The sequence below is a fragment of the Dichotomopilus funicola genome, assembly GCF_033296635.1.
Source record: "Dichotomopilus funicola strain CBS 141.50 unplaced genomic scaffold C8A04scaffold_49, whole genome shotgun sequence".
In the NCBI taxonomy this organism is placed as follows: Eukaryota; Fungi; Ascomycota; class Sordariomycetes; order Sordariales; family Chaetomiaceae; genus Dichotomopilus; species Dichotomopilus funicola.
The window spans coordinates 99,976-115,194 of record NW_026944070.1 but is presented as its reverse complement, the minus strand read 5'-3'; the positions used below and the strand labels follow the sequence as shown (position 1 = coordinate 115,194).

At 55.7% G+C, this 15,219-nt stretch overlaps 5 protein-coding genes across 5 annotated transcripts; 3 read left to right on the top strand and 2 right to left on the bottom strand.

The window, feature by feature from the left end:
- Positions 1 to 53: 53 nt before the first annotated feature.
- On the bottom strand, positions 54 to 3,239 carry C8A04DRAFT_38586 (formate--tetrahydrofolate ligase-domain-containing protein; the record flags this gene model as incomplete). Its single annotated transcript, XM_062784279.1, has 4 exons — positions 54 to 2,693; positions 2,774 to 2,811; positions 2,995 to 3,015; positions 3,116 to 3,239. The coding sequence occupies 4 exons, from the start codon at positions 3,237 to 3,239 to the stop codon at positions 54 to 56; spliced, it is 2,823 nt and encodes a 940-aa protein (XP_062635438.1).
- Positions 3,240 to 5,056: 1,817 nt separating this feature from the next.
- On the top strand, positions 5,057 to 6,297 carry C8A04DRAFT_30324 (WD40-repeat-containing domain protein; the record flags this gene model as incomplete). The annotated part of the gene is made up of 3 exons (XM_062781336.1): positions 5,057 to 5,106; positions 5,230 to 5,827; positions 5,908 to 6,297. The coding sequence occupies 3 exons, from the start codon at positions 5,057 to 5,059 to the stop codon at positions 6,295 to 6,297; spliced, it is 1,038 nt and encodes a 345-aa protein (XP_062635437.1).
- Positions 6,298 to 7,225: 928 nt separating this feature from the next.
- On the bottom strand, positions 7,226 to 10,837 carry C8A04DRAFT_13537 (SNF2 family N-terminal domain-containing protein; the record flags this gene model as incomplete). The annotated part of the gene is made up of 4 exons (XM_062777754.1): positions 7,226 to 7,360; positions 7,434 to 10,409; positions 10,479 to 10,646; positions 10,742 to 10,837. 4 exons carry the CDS (start codon positions 10,835 to 10,837, stop codon positions 7,226 to 7,228), a joined length of 3,375 nt encoding a protein of 1,124 aa, XP_062635436.1.
- A 1,510-nt stretch (positions 10,838 to 12,347) lies between these two features.
- On the top strand, positions 12,348 to 13,088 carry C8A04DRAFT_13578 (uncharacterized protein; the record flags this gene model as incomplete). The annotated part of the gene is made up of 1 exon (XM_062777769.1): positions 12,348 to 13,088. One exon carries the CDS (start codon positions 12,348 to 12,350, stop codon positions 13,086 to 13,088), a length of 741 nt encoding a protein of 246 aa, XP_062635435.1.
- A 904-nt stretch (positions 13,089 to 13,992) lies between these two features.
- Positions 13,993 to 14,836, top strand: C8A04DRAFT_38582 (uncharacterized protein; the record flags this gene model as incomplete). Its single annotated transcript, XM_062784278.1, has 2 exons — positions 13,993 to 14,411; positions 14,578 to 14,836. The coding sequence occupies 2 exons, from the start codon at positions 13,993 to 13,995 to the stop codon at positions 14,834 to 14,836; spliced, it is 678 nt and encodes a 225-aa protein (XP_062635434.1).
- Between the last annotated feature and the right edge of the window lie 383 nt (positions 14,837 to 15,219).

Here is a 15,219-nt window from a genome sequence, read left to right as displayed (position 1 = left end):
ATTGTACTCTCGGGCGGTGGGACTTTGATTCTGACGGTATATCCTTAACCCCCCTAAAACAGCCCATCAATCTCCCCCGTCTCAGCATCCACATCAACATTCAAATACCCCGGCGCCGTCGGCAACCCCGGAATCGTCTGAATATCCGCCGCTAGCGCATACAAATACCCCGCGCCAGCCGCCATGCGCACATCCCGAATCGGCACCGTGAACCCCGTCGGCGCGCCCTTGAGATCCGGGTCATGGCTAAGAGAGTACTGCGTCTTAGCCACACAGATGGGCAGGTTGCCGAACCCCTGGCGGGTGTAGGTGTCGACCTTCTTTTGGGCGAGCTCGCTGAACTCGACGGCGGAGGCGCCGTACATGTCGCGGGCGATTTTTTCGATGCGTTCTTGGACGGTGCCGTCGAGGGAGTAGAGGAGTTTGAAGTTGTCTTTGGGTTGCTCGGCGGCTGTGACGACCGCGCGGGCGAGGTCGACGGCGCCCTTGCCGCCTTCGGCCCAGTGGTTGGCGAGGACTGCGTCTTCGGCGCCGGCTTTGATGGCCTCCTCGCGGATGACGTCGATTTCGGCTTGGGTGTCGGTGGAGAATTTGTTGATGGCCACGATGACGGGGACGCCGTAGGATTTGGCGTTGGCGACGTGCTTGGCCAGGTTGACGCAGCCGGCGCGGAGGATCTCGACGTTTTCTTGCTTGTAGACGGGGTCGAGGGCGGCGCCGGGTGCGATGGGGGGGCCGCCGCCGTGCACCTTGAGGGCGCGGACGGTGGCTACCACGACGACGACGTCTGGGACGAGCCCGGAGGTGCGGCACTTGATGTTGAAGAACCGCTCACCGCCCATGGTGAAGTCGAAACCGGCCTCGGTGACCACAAAGCCGGTCTTGGCCGCGTGGTCCTCGTCCGGCTCCGTCCCGGTAAGCTTCAGGGCCATCTTGTCGGCCAGGATAGAGCTGTTGCCGATGCTGATGTTGGCAAAGGGGCCGGCGTGCACGAAGACGGGAGTACCTTCCAAGCTCTGCATCAGGTTCGGCTTGATGGCGTCCTTCATCAGGGCCGTGAGCGCACCGCCGGCGCCGATGTCGTCGCATGTGACGGGGTCGCCGCTCTTGGAGCTGGCCACCACCATCCGGCCAAGGCGCTCCCGCATGTCGCTCAGGCTGGTGCTCAGCGCAAGGATGGCCATACACTCACTGGCGACCGAGATATCAAAACCGGTTTGGCGGCTGTGGCCCTTCTCCGTGGGCGCGTTACCGATGATAATGCCGCGCAGGTGACGGTCGTTGACATCGAGAACACGGCGCCATGTGATGGTCTCCGGGTCGATGTCAAGACGAGCAAACCGGGTAATCTCCTCAGGAGTCAGGGAGTCGGGATCCGTCTTGTCGATGCCCAGCTTCTTTAGACGGCGCGTCATGATGGGCGCGAACGCACGCTTGCCGTTCTTGGCAGGGACCAGACGCCTGTAAAGAGCAGCATCCTTTTGGGTGCTCTCGTGGAACATGCGCGTGTCGATGGCCGCGGCGAGCAAGTTGTTCGCAGCGGTGATGGCGTGGATGTCGCCCGTCAGATGTAGGTTGAACTCGTCCATTGGGATGACCTGGCTGTAACCACCGCCGGCAGCACCACCCTTGATCCCGAAGGTCGGGCCCTGGCTGGGTTGGCGCACATTGGCAAACGTCACACGGCCAAGATGGGCACCAAGTGCTTGGGCCAGACCCATGGTGGTCGTCGACTTACCCTCACCCAGCGGCGTAGGGGTGATGCCCGTGACGACAACGTAGCGGCCATTCCGGCGATGATCAAGGCGCTGCAACAGGTCAAGGTCGATCTTGGCCTTGTACGCTCCATACGGCTCCAGCTCGGAGGGAGAGACACCAATCTCCTTGGCAATCTGCGTGATGGGTTTGGGGGCCTGCGCACGCGAGATGGCAATATCAGATGGGACGGGCTCCAGGAGCTTCAGGGGGAGAGGCACAATGTGCCTCTGCTTCTCGGCCTCATACGACTGTGTCGCAGCGTCCACAACATTCTTGAGAAGCATGGCGACGGTCATGGGGCCGACGCCGCCGGGGACGGGGGTGATGTGGGAAGCAACCTGGGAGGCAGACTCGAAGTCGACGTCGCCCACAAGGCGCTGGCCCGACTTCTTCGTGTCATCGGGGATGTAGTTGGTGCCCACATCGATGACAACAACGCCCGGCTTGAGCTGCTCGCCTTTGACAAAAGCGGGCTGGCCAATGGCGACGACGAGCACGTCGGCATTCTTGAGGTACTGGTCCAGGTTCTTCGTCTTGGAATGGCAGACGGTCACCGTAGCGTCGGCGTTCTTGAGCAGGTAGCTAACAGGGCTGCCGACGATGTCGCTCCTCCCGAGCACAACGGCGTTCTTACCGGCCAGCTCGACACCAGCCTCCTGAAGAAGTACCATGACACCCTGGGGAGTGCAGGGGATGAAGAAGGGGCGGCCGCCGCGCTTGGCTAGCTCGCCGATGTTGTGAGTGCCAAAGCCGTCGACATCCTTCTCGCCCGCAACGGCCGAGGTGACATTGTACTCAGAGACATGCTTGGGAAGAGGGAGTTGCACCAAGATGCCGTGCACCGTCGAATCGTGGTTGAGGGCGACGACGCGGGCAACCAGCTCGGCCTCAGTGGCCGACTCGTCGAACTTGATGAGCTCACATGATATGCCGCACTAGGTTTGCTGTGAGTATCCTCGAAATGCCGAGATATCTCCGGATATGAGGGTAACTTTGGGCAATGATGGGAACATACCTCCTCAGCGGCTTTTAACTTCATGCGTACATAAGTTGCTTCGGGGGAGTCCGATGTTAGTTACCCCGCGCGTGTACGGTGTGTGTGACTGCGTGTGACTGCCATCTCATCTCTGAAACGGCGGGGTAAAAACAAAAGCGAATAGAATGGATAACGGGAGAGGGGACGAGAGGACGAGAGGACAGTGAAAAACATAGCATGAGGCGGCGCGGGAAACTTACAAGAATCAGAACGGTCTCCCACTGTGGCGCCGGCAGTTCGTTAGCCTTAGTCACAAATATCAAAATACTTGGGTCAACTCAGGGGTAAAAAAGACGGGATGCAACACCCGCGCGCACGCACCTTGGATGATCTTGAGGGACGGCTGGAAACGTGCGTTGACGTTCTTCTTCTCGACAATCTCGACGCGCAGTTGCTCGCGTACTTTCTTAGCAATTGCCGTTCCGTCAATCTTTGCCGCGGTCATGGCTGCTGGCTCTGATGGGGGTCCTTCTGGGGGTCCTTCTGGTGCAGACGCTGCTTCTCGAGGCGATGCTCCGGCCGCCAAGCTGAAATAGTGTCGGCGACTATGAGTGTGAGCCGAAGTTGGTGCGGATGGAGAGCTGAGAGAGCGGGGGAAACTCAAAATAGCGCCGCTGATGTGAGCTCTCCACAGACTGCTCTCGTTGGGCCTCGAAAGGATCGAGTTTGGGGTTGAAGGGTTCGACGCTGATGGAGCCCCGCGGCCTGATGGAGCGAGACACCAACGCGGGGCAGCGGGGCCACCTGCAGCCGACAGAGACCGCCGACTGTCGGCTCTTGCAGCGTTGTTTCCGCCGACGCTGAAGTCCGCGTCACATGTTGCTGCTGCTAACCCCAAGACTGCACCACTGTGATGAACACGTCTGAGCCTTAAACTTGAGAACCCGGCCTGCTTCGATGGGTATTGGCCCTCGTCTTTCAACCGCTGTAGAGCGCCGGCCCGGATCGCTGAGCCGGTTTCAGGGACTGAAATTCTCCGGGCCAGGTGTGAGAGAGTCATGACTCAAAACTGATGATTGTGTTGTACCGCATCCATATGGGAAAACCTAGCCAGTGTCGGATTCTTTGCTGCTTGCCAGCTGCTTGTTGGTTATTTTGAAGCAAGTAACAACTGTTTACCGCCTAGTTGAGTAGTCTGGCGGGGTGGACGTTGAGCGGCCAAATACCGGGCTTCCATGTATTACAGACGTGGGAGAGCGGGAAAGTGTGAAAGGAAGGTAGAACCTCCGGGGTGGAGATCAGTCCCCAGCTGGCCGGTTTTTTTGTCTTGGTTTTTTCTTCTGTTGTTTTTCTTTCTTTCTTTTTCGGGGAGTAGTATTTTAGCCGTGTCGACCAAGGGTATAGGGACGTTAAATAGACTACAGTCGAGAACCCGGGATGGAACAAAATACAACTACGGCGTAACAACTTTCATATAATTAAGAAATCCATTGTGCCGAGCCTTCTTCCGCATATGTTGGACTGCTGGCTCCGGCTTTATTGTCTCGGCCCTGGCGTCCGTGGCCAAGGACTAGAAAATTGGAAGGCTTTCAGAGTCGCACACTGCTCGAGGAATCGCCAGCCGGTTAGAAGGCGTTAAAGAAACCCAAGGTCAGGGAGCTCCCGTGTCGGGGAATGGGAAAACCGCCGTTCGTCGTGTGAGCATACGGTTGTACCGCAATGGGCATGGGTCAAGGCTAGTTTCAACCGTTTTATTAGAAATGAAGATAAAATAACAAATAATTACGTGGTTCCGAGAGAAAATCTTTAGAGACTTATTGACCAGTCATTGTGTTCCTGGAGGTTGTGAGTCGCGAGTTGAGTCATCGACTGTTGCAAGGGAAGTTGAGTTGAACGAATGCGATTGATGCTTCGATTGGGAGTTTACAGGTGACCTGTTCGATTGGTGCTTCAGAATTATTTTTGATGGCCTCCTTGACCCTGTCCCAATACAGAAGGCGGTCAGGTAGGACCCCTGTAGGAAGGAGCGATGACTCCACTGAAGAGTCACTGGAGGTGGAGCAGCAAACCGCCCCGCGATGGGCTGTGGCCGGCTTATCGGTGTCACGCACAATCTGAGGGACAGAAAAATTACTGGGCGCCCAAATCCATCCGCCGCTGCGAAGGAAAGCCGCCCCGCAATAGCTCCCTGACCACAGCCCGCAATCCGAAATCCATCTACACTCACTCCCCTGCCGAGATTTTACAACCTTTAAAACCGGCAGCCCGCAAACGAGACTTTCGCGACCGATCCCCTCCTTGCTTCATTACGCAACCGCCAAAATGAGGCCCATCCTGCTGTCGGGCCACGAACGTGCCCTGACCCAAGTCAGGTAGGTTCCCTTTCCCCCCACCACTACACCCGGGACAAGAACGATTACGGATGGTTTGGTTGGATACTCGTGGTTTTGAGATTCTCGCGTCCTAACCACCTATTTCCCACCGCCCCCCCATAGATACAACCCGGACGGCGACCTCATCTTCTCTGTCTCCAAGGACCAACAGATCTGCGTTTGGTTTGCGCACAATGGCGAGCGTCTTGGAACCTACCGCGGCCACCAGGGTGCCATTTGGACTATCGACGTCGACCCAACTTCGACCATCCTCGCCTCTGGCTCCGCCGACAACACCATCCGCCTCTGGGACATCAAGACCGGCAAGTGCCTCAAGACCTGGGACTTCCCGACCGCCGTGAAGCGCGTCGAGTTCAACGAGGACGGCACTCAGCTGCTGGGCGTGACCGAGAAGCGCATGGGCCACATGGGAACAATTGTCGTGCTGGACGTCAAGATCGATGTGGAGGCCGAGCAGACTGACGAGAAGGCCCTGACCATTGTCTGCGAGGAGAGCAAGGCCACTGTCGCCGGCTGGAGCTACCTCAGCAAGTACATCATCGCCGGCCACGAGGACGGCTCCATCTCCCAGTTTGACGGCAAGTCGGGCGACCTGCTTTACAACTTCCCCATCCACGAGCTCAACCAGCAAATCACCGACCTCCAGTGGTCCCAGGACCGCACATACTTCATCACCTCCTCAAAAGACAAGACCGCCAAGGTTCGCAACCGCATACATTCATCCACACACCCCTTTTCCAAGAATCTAACGCTAACCGTTGCACTTTCTCCCCCCCGCAGCTTATCTCCGCCAAGGAACTCGAAGTTTTCAAGAGCTACGCCACCGACACCCCGCTCAACAGCGCCGCCATCGCCCCCAATAAGGACTTTGTCATCCTCGGTGGTGGCCAGGCCGCTATGGATGTCACGACGACTAGTGCTCGTCAGGGCAAGTTCGAGGCCCGCTTCTACCACAAGATCTTCGAGGACGAGATCGGCCGCGTGCGTGGTCACTTCGGTCCGCTCAACACCGTTGCTGCCGACCCCACCGGCAAGGGCTATGCCAGCGGTGGTGAGGATGGTTACGTCCGCGTGCACGCTTTCGACAAAGGTTACTATGATTTCATGTACGAGGTTGAGCGCGAGAGGGCGAACAAGTTGGCTGCGGCGGCTGCGACGGCGATGGCGTGATTTTTTCTCTTTGAGGATGGGGAAAGGTCGGCGATTTCGTTGTCTGGATTTACTCACCTAGACGGGTAAGGGTAAGTCCGGAGGTAGCGGGCGGTTCGGGCATTTTCAACGGCGTTCAGGGAAAACCAACTTCGTTGGGGGACGGGCCAGGGATCTTCTATCTATCTGCAGGCGACAGGAAGCGGGGAAGAAGAGACAGGCAACGGCCCCAAAGACTAGACGGAGATAACGAAAAAGAAGAAACTCGGTTCTTCCATTTGCTGGGTCAGCTTCTTGAGATTTCGTGTACTTGCGGTGCGTGTATTTCGTCTGTTTATGGTTGTCTTAATTCGCCGTAATACGTGATCGTTAGAAAGACGATTGATACCCTATACACACCAGACATGGGAAGCCGTAATGAACAGTAGCAGTGTATTATGTATATCGTCCGCAACACCACCAGAATGCTTTTGCTTTTCCACATCACTTTCTCCTTGCTCCCCTGTTTTCTACTACAAGGCACGGACGGGATAAAGCCTTGTTTGTTTCGTTTTCCTCATTTCACACACCATCTAGGTAAAGAGTTCCCACTGCCTTTCTCTCTCTACCTTCTCCATAATAAACAACGAAAAGCACAACCCCTAAACGCCTCTCCTCCCCTTCCCCTCTTATCCCAATCTAGCAACCACCGATCAAGCATCCGCCCTCAAATCTGAAGTGAGGAACGTGTCTGCCACCAAAAGGGGGGGGCAAAACGAAGGATGGAAAAAAAGGGGACAAAATGTACAGCTAGACTCAAGTGAAGGTAAAGAAACAACAACCACACCCCCCGTCAACGACGCTTGCCCAACATGCCAAAAGCGGCGAACCTACCAACACCTCTTCCTCTATGTTCAGACATTCAATCTACTTGGGCCGCTTCCTCCTGGATCTTGTGTCCCCCGTTTGTTTATTTCTTCTTGCCTTTCGCCTTGCCTTTAGCAGGTGCGGCAGAGTTAGTAGACCCAACGCTTGACGCGCGCGACGGCGAGGTTGAGTTGGCTTTGCTGCCTGTGGTGGATTTGACGTTGTCGAGTGCTTTGTTCTATAACACGGGATGGGTTAGTTTGGGTAGATTCCTCAACATGGAAAGTTAAGAGAGGTTGTGATCGGCCTACCTTAACACCGTTGGCCTTGTTCTTCTTCTTGGCCGGGGCCAAACCGAGGATACTATCCTCATCATTCTCCTCGTCATCCAGCTCGCGCTTGAACTTGCCGTTGACGCCGTTGGACTTGGCCGTGCCGACGTCCTCGAATTCCTTCACAACAGTAGTGAGCAAGGTATTGCAGCGGCGGCCGAGCTCAGTAGGCGTGCGGCTCAAAAAGAACCAGTCGAACCGGAAGAGCGGGCTCTCGCGGATCTCGTCGCGGATCCGCTCGTAGATGCCCTCGGAGTCGACGCCATACTTGTCCAGCAGCACGAGTAGGAAGCGGTCCTCCTCTTCGGTGTACACCTTTTTGTTCGTCGTCGAGACCGAGTAGCTGATCTTAAGCTGCTGCAGCGGCACGCGGTACTGGCCCATCTTCTTGCGCAGCATCTTGCGTTGGTGCTCAATCTTGCGCATCCGCTCTTCGCCATCCTCGATGACCTTGAGGTACTTGGTGTAGTCCGAAATCTCGGTGTAGCGCTGCCAAAAGACCTTGGCATACGCCTTGATCTCTTGCGCGGTCTTGCTGTCAACCTCCAGGGCGATCCCGTCATAGTCCTGGCGCCCGTAGCGTCCGGAGCCGTTGACGAACTGCTGGAAGTCGCGTCGGTTCCAGTCGCCGAACCCTTGCTGAGCCAGTGTCTGCTTCTCCTCCTGTTCTTCCTCCGTCAGCGCGGTGGCGTTGTCGATCTCTTGCTGGTCAAGCGCCCTCTCGGCCTCGCGTTCCGACAGGTTGTCGTCATCACCATCTGGGAGAGGAACCTTGTACCCAATCTCCTTGCGGTAGAACGCCGTCTCCCTATCCTGGAGGTCCCGTAGCCGTGGCGGGTAGAACTGGTAGTCGTGAACAGGGACTTGCTTTGGCGCACGGGGCGCCTTGGGCTTTGCGTCGGCTGTCCTGCCTCCAGTGTGCAGGGCTTGCTTATAGTACTTATCTATCGAGTAAAACTGCTCCTTGCGCTCACGCTTGGCGGGATTGATCCAGTTGACGCCGATATCCTTCTTGCGGGCGGCGAAATCCTCTCCGTTCCATTCGTAGGCGGACTCCGAAGTGAACTTTTGGAGGTCATCGATACCAAGCTTCTCATATCTGGCGTTGAGTTCCTTAGTGCGTGACTCACCCGCCTGGAGAATAGCATCGATGTCGTCGTCATTGAGGTTGTTGCCCTTTTCACCCAGATCGCCGAACGCACCCTTGGTCTGGAACACCTTCTCCGCGCCGTGCTGGATCATAGACAACAGTTCGTCCTTGTTTGCCGCAGCCTTGGCCGCAGCCTGGGCACGGCCTTGCTGAATGACAAGTTGGTCGAGGCGGAGCTTTTGTGCTGCACGCTCCAGGACTTTTTCTTCGATAGCGTTATCTGTGACAAAACGATACACGACCACCTGCTTGGTTTGACCAATACGATGGGCGCGGTCCATGGCCTGGAGATCCGCCTGCGGGTTCCAATCGCTGTCGTAAAGGACAACGATATCGGCGGTTGTCAGGTTGATGCCCAGACCACCGGCTCGCGTCGTAAGCAGGAAGATAAACTTCTCGGACCCTGGCTTGTTGTACTCGTCGATGGCGGCGATACGGTCCTCGTGCGCTGTGCTACCGTCAATGCGGCAGTACTTGTACCCCCTGAACACGCAGTAATCTTCCAAAATATCCAACAAACGGCTCATCTGGGAGAAGATGAGGACACGGCTATCTTGACTCTGCATTCTCTTCAGCAGTTTGTCCAAGACCATCATTTTGCCGGCGTTATGCACGAGGTGTTCGTCGGTAGTGTAGGGCGGGCCGGGCTCGGCACCCTCGAACAGATATGGGTGGTTGCAACATTTCCGGAGCTGCATCACAATGTTGAGAAGTCTCGTCTTGGATTCCCGCTTGCCGCCCGCACCGTTGACCGCATCGATATCCTTCTCGAGAATCTTCTGATACCACTTGACCTGCATCTCCGACATGCCAATGTAGACGTTGACTTCCTTCTTGGGCAGCAGACTCTTCTCCACATCGCTCTTGACACGACGGAGCAGGAAGGGTCGTAGCACGCGGTGCAGCTGCTGGACGACGGTGTCCTGATCCCGATCTTGACCCGAAAACCACTGATCAAAGGCTTCCGAGTCTCCGAATACATCAGGGAGCAAGAAATTGAGAAGAGCCCAAAGTTCATGCAAGTTGTTCTGGAGAGGCGTGCCAGTAATGAGAAGGCGGTTTCTCGAGTTGAACATGCGAATCACTTGGGCTAATGACGACTCCTCGTTCTTGATGCGGTGGGCCTCGTCGATGATGATGTACTCCCAAGCAAACTTCTTGAGATGGGCCTTTTCGCGGAGAATCATCTCGTAACTGGTGATGCAAACGTCGAAATTCTCATCCACAAGCCGATCGTTGATGAGCTGTTGACGCTCCTCCTTGGCACCCTGCAGAACGAGCACATTGACTTCCGGCGTCCACCTCGCAAACTCCCGCTTCCAGTTGTCGAGGGTGGATTTGGGAACAATGACGAGATGAGGGCCGGTGATGCCCATAATATGCCGGAGGTAACCAAGGAAAGAGATAGTCTGTAACGTCTTGCCGAGACCCATTTCGTCGGCGAGAATACCCGAGATACCGTTTTCGTGGAGCGAGATCAGCCAGTTCAAGCCGGCAACTTGGTAGTCCCTCATTGTACCCTGGATGAAGCCAGGGGACTCGCGGAAAACCGTTTCGGCAGACCCGCCGTGCTTCTCGTCCTTGAGCAACTCCGCATCTTCCTCAGCTTCGGTCCGGCGGCGCCTCTCGCTAGTAGCTCCGCCTTGACGACCGCCGCCTTTCTTCGACTTTGCTTCTTCCTCATTTTGGTGGTCGATCTCGGCCATAATCTCGCGAATCTTGGGGTTCGGGTTCGTCTCGATGAAGTGGCGAAACAGGTCTGTGAGGCCGAGCAGGTATCGGAATCGACGAAGGGTATCATCTTCCTATGAAAAGGAAAACGATGGAGGTTAGAAACAGGCTACGGGATGGTGCCTAGTAAAGCTGCAACCTACTTTTGACTCGCCAAGCCGATCGTGCTTTTTGCCAAAGATACTCCTACGTAGCTGGTTGGCTTCTGAGCGCTTCTTGCGGCCATCTTGAACTGGTTCCCCAATGACACTGCTGGCGGTGGTGTTAGGGTTTGTGTCGGAATCGGTGTAGTCGGGTGTCTCGTCGACCTCCTGGGGCAAATCGAAAGTTAGCCGACTCAGGTCAGTACCACCAAACCAAGAATGCTCGTCAGGGGTCCAACTAAAATGTGCGAAGACGGTCTTACCATGTCGTCTGCGGCCTGTACTGGTTGCACTTGTTCCGGCGCGTCGGGCATTGACGCGTCGGTGTCGTTGCCGCTCTGCCGCAAACGGGGGGCCATGGCGGCTTGCGGTGCTCTTCGCTGAGCGTCAAGCGTGGGTGCGGGTGATATGCGGTACGCGACTTAGACGCGCTTTCGGGTGTAAGTGGCTCTGCGCGACGTGGAGATGTCCGTATGATGGTTGAGAGCGTTTGCGCGATGACGGCGGGTCTGGTGGCGGCGAATCGCGACGGGAACAAGAAGAATTTGGAAGAGTTGTGGTTGAAGATGGGTTGGTGTTCTGCAGGGTGCGAATTTCTGAGGTTGAGGGACCCCAAAAAGGTCTAAACCGCGTTCTCAGCCAATCACAGCTTCCATACAGCGGAGGGGATTAAAGGCGGTCGACTCGGGTTCCGCTACAAGAAATGGGACTTGGAGACGGCCCTGCACCACACAGATGTTTCCTCGCACTCTCCTCCCTTAACCACTCAAGTCTTCGTCAGGTATCCGTACTTCCATGATCCACTTGGGCATGGTCGCCCAGCCTGAGTATCCGTACTCGCATGAAGTAGAGCGGGGGGTCTGAGCCGTTGATGAAGTCACAGAATGAGACAAGACACAATGTCATGCGTCTAAGGTTGATCAACAATATCTATAACCTAGCACTCGGCAACCAGAAGCCTTGAGATGCCCGAGTTGGTTTGACCATGGCCTTAGATAACGTTTACCGATCCGCCCTTGCCGGCCATGTCTGCGGAAGACAACATCAACCACAGACCTCACACGCGAGTTTTCAACTTTGACTTGCTAGACCCACGCTCCCTCAAGCTACCCTAAGCTCTTGCCATCACATTTTTTGCTTTGAGGAATTTTATCGAGTGTTAACTTGATTCTCGCTGTCGTTTCCCGTTAGCATGCGCCCCCTCGCAGTCTGACTGTGTTTAATCCGTTTGCCAGGGAGTCAGGTTTGTCTCGGTCAGTTTTGCCCATGGCCTCTTTCATGGGGCGAGCCAAGGCCACAAAAACACGTGCAGCGACCCCACATTTTCCGCATAGGGTAACCAATCTCATCAGCGCGGCGCTCATCATAGGCTGCAGCCAATCTTGCAGCGTTCCCGGGCTGATGAGCCAAAGATGCACCAAACACAGCGCTGCAGCGATTGACAACACAGCGACGAAACACTGGGTTGGCGTTATTACAACGGACACGGGTACAAAGCCCAATTTTGCCCCGGAACAAACGCAACGACCGAACACCTGCTTCCTTCCTGTCCATCGCGCAGGAGTCGAACAGCCGTGAAAGCATCCCACTCAACAACAACGGTCGCCTCGGAGACGCAACCTGGTCCGTCCCGCTGCTTGCTCCGCTTCGGCCCACACCCGCCGCTTTGGGTCTTGTCGATTTAGTGAAAACCCCTCAGTCTCCCAGTCACAGGGTAGTCGAGAAACTGTTTGTCCATCCCTCCTCCTCCGACGACGACGCCGACGACGACGGACGATAAGTAGCAAACAAACGCAACATTTTTGGGAGGAGCGAAAAGCCGTGCATACACCACTACCTGCAATCCCACCGAGCCAACAGATCCCTAGAATGAGTGTCGAAGGAAACGAGCTGCTGGACGCCTTTAAGGCGGCGGCCCTCTCTGTCACAAAGCTCTACAAGACCTCGGCCCAGGCCCAGGCCAAGTCACGGGCTGATGGATACCACGACTGCCTGGAAGACCTGCTCGCCTTCCTTGACAAAGAGAGCCTCGGACTAAAGGCTGGGGAAGCACAAAGGGTTCGGAAATGGGCGACGGATCGGATGGAAGGGCGAGATTCAACTTCACCACCACTCGAAAGCGACGACGAAGCAGAGCGATCCGATGCCCAACCACCCTCGTCACCACAAATGCAACGGGCGACCCCGGCGTCGGCACGACAGCGCTTCCGAGATAAAGATGAGGTAGTCACGAGGGATGCATCGGCACCACCAACGTTGGTGACTGTGCCTCTCCCGCCCAGCGCCTCGACGGAGGAATACGACATGGCTGTTCCGACACAAGACTCGTTCAACTTCCAAACATCACATCCCTATCCACACGACGAAGCCACGCGGCTTGCCAACCTCAACCTCTCCGACGGCCAGAACATCAACCCCTCGAATGCCCGAACTGGATCACGGAGTGGGAGGAATCGAAATGGACGGACAGGCGCCCGGGCTGCGCTAGGACGAGGAGCCGGGCAGAAACGGAAAGTAAACCTAGCCGAGATTTTCGACCTCGGGAGCCTTGAATACGGGAACGGCCGGGACATGTTTGGGGGCGGAGGGAAACGCGGGCGGTTTGCATGACGGAGTGATGAATCATATTTTCGTACGGACTAGCTGTAGGAGGGGAGCGGATCTGTAATTTTTTTGGTTCTGTTTCTTTGCGGGAGGAATGGGAGGCACAACGGACTTTTCTCGAATTGCATTCGCATTCCTAGGAGCGCATGGGCATTGGGAGGGGAGGGAATATGGAGTTTATCATCACCCGCATCAACACAACACACACGCACGCGTTCACACACACACACACACACTCATACATACACACACACACACACACACATGCACACACCGGAGGTGGTTGGAGGGCGCCACAAAGCTATCATCACCTACTAGAAGGAGCATATCCGGGCGTTTTACTTGATACCACACCACACAAGTCGGCATGATATTCTCGCTTTTTTTCTTCTACATTTTTATGTATGTAAACTTCTTTTGTATGGCCTGCGTTGGAGGCATGTTGGCGGCTCCTTTGTGTGTAACATTACGAGAGTATTACAATATTTGTCCCGTAAGAGGCATGGACCATACGACTGCGGTGGACTTGATTTTGTGAGAAATACGTTCGTGATTGTCGATCTTGGTGGTTCGTCCACCTGAGTAGTTTTGGTCACACGACATGCGGTGAGGAATTTCTCGCTAATTCTATTGGTTGATATGGCGATGGGCGAAGCTCCTATTCTTATTGGCAAAAGACAGCCGAATAACCTTCAGTCGATATCTCCAAGACGAGGCCATCATTCTCCGCGATGTGGAACGATATACTAAGACACTGACCTGCTTAACTTCGGGAGCAAGTCAAAGTCCGAGTCCAACCCAGCAACCTTTTCCCCTCTTGCGCCCCTCATTCCCAACCTCAACCAGCCGTACCCTACCCCCTTACCCTCACGTCCCCGTCAACTCACCTTCATCCCCCTAACAACAAACGATGCCCTCCTCTTCATCCGCCCTCTCCCGGCCCCTCTTAGCCCCGCACCCCGAAGTTGAAGACGATGGACAACATGAACGACAGCAGGATCACGATCCCTCCCCATGGTCCTCCCCCTCACCCCCCGAATCCGCCCACGCCCGCCTTCGTCAACAAGCCCGCGAACTCCTCTCGACCCGAGCCAAGCACTATTTCATCCTGACACTCGTATCGCTCGACGTGGTAGCCATTCTGGTGGATTTGTTTGCTACTCTTCTGGCGTGTGATTTACGCAAAGGAGGGGGACAGGTGGACGATCCACAAGAAGGAGTGCCGGGGTGGGTGGGCGGCACGAGGGAGGTGCTGCACCCGCTGGCGTTGGTGTTTAGTTGCGCTTTTGTGGGAGAATTGGGGGTGACGGTTTGGGCTTTTGGGTGGGGGTTTGTTGCCCCTCCCCTTCATCTTTTCTCTTTATCTTTTCTCTTTATCTTTTCTCTTTATCTTTTTCTTTATCTTTTTCTTTATCTTTTCTCTTTTTTCTATGACTACCTTCTCATCTATCTGCTGACCTATCCTGTTAGTTTCGTTACTAATACTGCGTTGCAGATACTTCCGCGACTGGTTCCACTGTTTTGATGCGTTTGTGATTCTGGTTAGTTTTGGCGTGGACGTGGCCACGCGCGGGATTGTGGAGGATATTGCGTCCATCGTGATTGTGCTGCGGCTGTGGCGGCTGGTCAAGATCATCGAGGAGGTCAGTGTCGGCGCTGCGGAGGGGATGGAGGAAATCGAGGCGCGGGTGGTGGAGTTGGAGAGGGAGAATGAGGAATTGAGGAAGGAGATTGAGGAGGGGAAGAGGAGGTGAAAAGATCAGGTCCTAAGGCTCGATCAAACAGTTGTGCAGGGGGACGTGGGGGGTTGTCGTGGATGTGATGTTTTGCTATTGTCTCCTTGACTACGGATAGTCGTCGCATCTTCAGACCTCGTCGCCATAAAACCCGGCGTCTTGGTGATCCTTCTCGGTAACCGTTGGCCGCGGCCTCGACCGACCCCGATCCCAACCCCGGATCGGCCAGTCCCGCTGATGTGCATGTTCTGGCGATCTCAAACAACCGATGCGCCCTGATTGGGCCTTCGTTCCAAACGGGGGATCTGGAACAATCATCACAGACCGTCTGAATTACCCCGAGACCTCTTATTTCTGCTTCGGTCTTCCAATACGCAGGAACAGGTCGTGCAGTTCCTGCG